This window comes from Anneissia japonica, unplaced genomic scaffold, assembly GCF_011630105.1.
Source record: "Anneissia japonica isolate Jap-2015-1 unplaced genomic scaffold, ASM1163010v1 scaffold750_len1593409_cov174, whole genome shotgun sequence".
Lineage (NCBI taxonomy): Eukaryota > Metazoa > Echinodermata > Crinoidea > Comatulida > Comatulidae > Anneissia > Anneissia japonica.
In genome coordinates this window covers 314,671-321,016 of record NW_022756705.1, presented here as the reverse complement: position 1 = coordinate 321,016, position 6,346 = coordinate 314,671, and the positions used below count along the sequence as shown (strand labels likewise).

At 37.1% G+C, this 6,346-nt stretch overlaps 1 protein-coding gene across 1 annotated transcript; it reads right to left on the bottom strand.

Moving 5' to 3' along the window:
* Nucleotides 1–20: 20 nt before the first annotated feature.
* On the bottom strand, nt 21–6,038 carry LOC117124387 (macro domain-containing protein LMOf2365_2748-like). The gene is made up of 2 exons (XM_033270616.1): nt 6,030–6,038; nt 21–1,057 (listed from the first exon to the last, which is right to left on the bottom strand). Exon 2 carries the CDS (start codon nt 1,042–1,044, stop codon nt 316–318), a length of 729 nt encoding a protein of 242 aa, XP_033126507.1. The 5' UTR covers nt 1,045–1,057; nt 6,030–6,038; the 3' UTR covers nt 21–315.
* Nucleotides 6,039–6,346: the final 308 nt, after the last annotated feature.

Genomic DNA, 6,346 nt, shown 5'->3' with positions numbered 1-6,346 from the left:
TATTATTATTATTTTCATCATATCTGTATTGACTTCAAGGCATGCATCTTCTCGGGATCTTGCCTTTTTCCATTGCTTATTTTTATCATTCTTTTAAATCACATCTGTTTGTATAGGCCTATACTGTATTTGCTTTTGTACTATGGAAGTAAATAAATGTCTTTTGAATTGAAATTGAATTGTTAATTATCTGATATTAAGCAGTGATTTAAAGAGTTATCCTATAGTGTGGGTCAGATATACCCTTAATCATATTTATAACTATATAGAAGCACGAAAGCCATGTCAAGAAATGTGAGTTGAAAAACATATTTATCACGAATGGAGGTACAAGAAATCGGAGGCCTTAGTTTCAATTGAGGAAGTAGCTTCTGCATCAATATTGACGAGTCGAATTTCATTCACCGTCTTAAAACTGTAATTCTGCGAAAAATTCTTGACAGCATGCACCAGCGATTCTGCGCAATCTTCCATACGACCACCAACTACTCCAGAGCCTATTAACGGAATTGCAATGGATGTAACTTCAAGGTTTACATCTGCATATTCCAGACAATTATAGAATGTTTGCTTCAGGAGGTACGAGAATTGGTTGTCTAATTTACTTGGTGGTCCAACAGCATGTAAAACATACTTCGCTTTAAGGTTGTGGCCACCAGTGTGTAGCACCTCTGTTACTTCTAACTCACGCCCTTCTCGATCGCTCATTTTTTGTTTTCTTTCCTCACTGATACCTTCACCAGCTTCCATAGAAATATCCCTAGCAACAGCCCCGCCTCGAAGTTTACCATCGACCCCATTAACAATTACATCAACATCTTCATCAGCGATGTCACCCCGCCTTATGATGACTTCAATTTCTCTTTCTATTATATATCTGGTCCCGTATGGTTGTCGATATGAATGTGCTAGTTCGCGTTCAGGGATATTCATTTTGTTTCTATGAATCCAATTCCAAGCAGCAATAGCCGCGTTCATCATCCTGTGGGCATCAGTCAGATACTTTAACCCCGTGTAGATGCATTGCAGAATGGCGTATACCATCGTAAATATCTTTCTGTGCACGTAAAGAAACAAGACAAGTGATTACAATCAAACACAATCATGAAAATCGTAATCGTGGATCAGTAGTGTGCTGCACGAAAGAGCAATAGGAATGATAACTTGATCAGTGACTCACATTATCTCTCTCTTAATTAAAGCTGAGCTACCTTTAGTTGAGGTATGGAGGAGTCTAAACTAATTTCTCCATGGTTGAGGCAAGCGATAAGACAAGAAACCGCTAATAAAATTTGAGTATGGCACCTCTAGATGGCCCGAAATGGCACTCTTAGACTTAAATTTGAACATAATTTTTTTTATTGCCATTTGTTTTACTATTTTGAAAAAATAGGGGGAGGGGGGCTGGGCCGCCTCCCTCCTCCCTCCCCCGGATCCCCTACTGAGTTATGATTAAATAGACTTCGTTGACAACAAAAATTAACGTAACCAGAATGCGTTATGCACGTGACCAAAAAAAAATATGGCCAAATGGTCAGTTTAGCAACAACATTTGCGTTAATATAATTTAGATTAAATTTCAGAAAATAAAAATTACAATATTTACCCACATTGAAGTCAAAAAATAATTGTAGGTTAACAGAATTCAAAAACTGGATGAAAACATTTTTTTTAACGAAAAACCCATACTGCCACAATCCGAAGCAGCTTTGATTACACAGCGTGTATCGCGGTAACTATGGAGCAATTTTGTTTTGTCGAGTATTTACCAGTTTTCTATTCGACTGGTCGTCTTCGTTAAGTAGGATTTTACCACTTCGCAGGGTGGGCGTGGTTTAACGCAGAACGACAAGTGACTAGTCGAGTACGGCCACTGTTGGGTGGAGACATAGAGCAAAGAGAAACATCTTTGATCTATGGTGGAGATGCCCGGAAGTTGATAGTCAAATGATGCACGATCTCATGTCTTTTGAATAAAAGTTAAAAAGGCAATATATGCTTTGTCGAGTGTGATTATTGTTTGTAAGGTACGGTACCCTGTTCATGGATTTACAACCCCTTAATCAGAGAAGTTTTTACAGTAGTCTTCTTGGATAAAGACGTCCAGTGATGGTGATAGGGGGAAGGGAAATTTTCGCTCGAATAATTTTCTTCCCCCCCCCCCAGTTCCTCCCCCACCTAAAGAAAGGAGAAAGGCCACAATTTGTCAAGGAAAAAAATTATATATATTTTCTATATATTAGTAAACTATCTATATTAAAAAAAATATATATAAAAAATTAAATAAGGCTCTGAAACCCCTAAATTGTCATATGTTTCGGGGGCTTTGAACCCCTGAACCACTTTCGAAACATTTTGAGTGACGTCCAAGCGGCCCTCTTTGCTGCCGTCGGGTACCTCGCTCCCCGCATCCCCCCCCCCGCCTGTATTATTACTGTCTCTTATACACATCTAGATGTGTATAAGAGACAGGGATATCCCCCACCCTTTGACTTTTTCCCTCACTTCCCCCACCCCATATTTCAGGCGCTGGCATCGTTACTGATAAATGGAGGTTCAGTGCACACATCTGGTAGGCCTACAAATTGCATGGTCTATTTTGGAAGAATAGAACCCTAATAGCTAGACCAGGTTTTGTATGCACCTTTGAGGTCCAGAGAACATTTTGCTAAAAAACAAACTCGATTTTTTTTTTTTTCAGATTACTATCAGTCTCTAAATTAACTTGCTCGTTGTGGTGCTGTCTAGAATGAGAAAAAAAAGGGACTTGTGTTGTGGCAAGTCTTCTCTACCACCTGTAATTGCGGAGATACAGGACCTATGACCTTTGACGCTGACTTTTGCCACATTAAAAAAAAAAGTGTTACCAAGCCAAAATTGATTTTTTAACCACTCTGAACCAAATTCTGAAGTCATATTCTCTGGACCTCAAAGTGCATACAAAACATTGTCTAGCTAGTAGGGTATAAAGGGTTACCACGGTGCTATGATTCATTTCAGCCTCTGTTATATCGTTGTGGAATTATTTGAACTGAGCGCCTCTCTCTATGGCTGCAACAGTACAGTAGTCACGGACCACGCCCATACACAATTCAGCACAATGACGGTCACGGAATTATAACAACATTAAACTAACGTAATCATAATATAATAACAAATATATTGTATATTGAAAATACAACCAAATAAAGGGAATGGGATTTAGCCTAGGTTCAGTACACTGTAAAAACAGCGTGTAGGATTTAAACGCGTCACCAAAAAGACAAGACAAAATTGCATGGAACTGTTTTTACAGTGGGTTGATCACTCTGAAAGCACAGTAATTCCTGACCGATACAGGTATAGTAGTATTACTGATGTAGGCCTACTGATATATTGCATTCATTAATGTACCGTATACCAGTAATGCCAAATCAGGAGAAATTATTCTTGAAATATACAACCTAGAGTAGACTATGTCCCAATATAAACGATAGGGGCAAATTATGGAATTAGGACCAAAAGCTCATATTCCTCGTCTGGGGACTGATGCAGGATTCGGTGGTAGGGGGTGCGTGCAAGAGCGCAGTTCTGTTTTGAAAGGTGTGGAAACATTTCGTGGAAATAGTACCTGTAGGTGGCTGTAAATGACACTTTTATATACAGTAGTAACATTCATCATATACTCAACATGAAGCGCCAACGAATTCTCATGATCTTTTATCAACAATTTTCGGCAACCACAGAGACCTAATTAATATGTGTGATGAACCATAGAAAATAAAACTTAAAAACATTGTCTTTGATGTACTTACTTTACCTACTTCAAGGCCGGGAGTCCACAACCACCTCAGCCCCACCGTGGTTGTGAGAAAATAGAGAAAATAGTAACTTTAGATTGGCGGAAATGACACTTTTATATAGTAAAATTCATCATCACATCACCATTATATAGTCTAAATGAGTGATGTACTATAGAAAATAAAACTAATAAAACACAGTATGATGTTTTTAATTTACATGACCTACCTCAAAGCCGTGAGGCCACCCCAACCATAGTGGGGCTGAGGAAAAAATTTGAGGAAATAGCACCAAGGTAATTCAACAATTAACTTGATAGCACCCTCTAAATGGCCGGAAATGACACTTTTAAATAGTAAAATTCATCATCATCACATGACCATTATATATTCAAAATGAAGTGCCAACAAATTCTCATGATCTTCTAACAGTTAGTTTCGGCAATCAATGTGGTTGGGGCTAAGGTGCGAAAATTTTGAGAATATGGACCTCTGGATGCCCGGAAATTGCACTCTCATTCCTTAAAAATCTTACCAATAATTCAATAATTATTACCAATAAGTCAACAATACAATACAATTATATTTCTTAATACAATTTAGGGGTACGATTGCACCGTCTGCACCACTGAATCCGCCCAGCCCGTCTACTATAAGCATGCCGCCGCCCCATTTTATTCAAACGGATGTACAGTAAGCTAATTTATAGCCGATTATGGACTTTGTTCATAACAGAGCAGGACATTTTTCGGAATACATTTTTTAGATCATTGTCAGAAACAAGCCATATGATATTTATTTAAAAGCTGGAAACACGCACTGCACATCAAACAATAATTATGTTAATAGTAATAATATTAACATTAATAATAATAGTAATAATTATAAATAGGTCTAATAATATTATATAATATGTGCCATGTATGCCTATACGGCTAAGCCTAACAACGGCACTGTTATCGCTGATGTAAAATCAATACCAGTACCTAGTATGAACTTCGGATTGTAGAATTACGAGCCTAGAAACTGTTCTTCTTTCTAGGAAAACTTTGAAAATCTACATAAAACGTTGTCCAATCACCAATAAAAATTCAACATCGCCTTACCCAGGATACGCTGCTGGTGTTATTAAGGGAAATCAAAGTACGAGTGTTCCCGGCGATAACTTTGGAATAGAAGTAGGTCTACATACAATGTAACATATGTGGCACTTGAGTCCGGTTTTCCTACTGTATTATTATTCCTAAACGTTTGCTTTTGTAAACACGGTGGAATAGGCACACACAATAGCAAGGTACATGTCCAATATATGGTGATTGAAAAACAGTTGCAAAAATAGCAATAGCGGAGCAAAATAATTATCGTAATGATTCCTATCCCTGATAATTTTAAGATACATGATTAGAAATATTTATATAGAATAAATATTAATATAGCCACCACATGCGAATTTACCATACAATCGACGATCTGCACATTCAGCACATTTTCTCTGGCCGGAAATGACACTTTTAAATAGTAAAATTCATCATCATCACATGACCATTATATATTCAAAATGAAGTGCCAACAAATTCTCATGATCTTCTAACAGTTAGTTTCGGCAATCAATGTGGTTGGGGCTAAGTTGCGAAAATTTTGAGAATATGGACCTCTGGATGCCCGGAAATTGCACTCCCATTCCTTAAAAATCTTACCAATAATTCATGTCAACAATACAATAAATTATATTTCTTAATACAATTTAGGGGTACGATTGCACCGTCTGCACCCCTGCATCCGCCCAGCCCGTCTACTAGAAGCATGCCGCCGCCCCATTTTATTCAAACGGATGTACAGTAAGCTAATTTATAGTTGATTATGGACTTTGTTCATAACAGAGCAGGACATTTTTCGGAATACATTTTTTAGATCATTGTCAGAAACAAGCCATATGATATTTATTTAAAAGCTGGAAATACGCACTGCACATCAAACAATAATTATGTTAATAGTAATAATATTAACATTAATAATAATAGTAATAATTATAAATAGGTCTAATAATATTATATAATATGTGCCATGTATGCCTATACGGCTAAGCCTAACAACGGCACTATTATCGCTGATGTAAAATCAATACCAGTACCAGTATGAACTTCGGATTGTAGAATCACGAGCCTAGAAACTGTTCTTCTTTCTAGGAAAACTTTAAAAATCTACATAAAACGTTGTCCAATCACCAATAAAAATTCAACATCGCCTTACCCAGGATACGCTGCTGGTGTTATTAAGGGAAATCAAAGTACGAGTGTTCCCGGCGATAACTTTGGAATAGAAGTAGGTCTACATACAATGTAACATATGTGGCACTTGAGTCCGGTTTTCCTACTGTATTATTATTCCTAAACGTTTGCTTTTGTAAACACGGTGGAATAGGCACACACAATAGCAAGATACATGTCCAATATATGGTGATTGAAAAACAGTTGCAAAAATATCAATAGCGGAGCAAAATAATTATCGTAATGATTCCTATCCCTGATAATTTTAAGATACATGATTAGAAATATTTATATAGAATA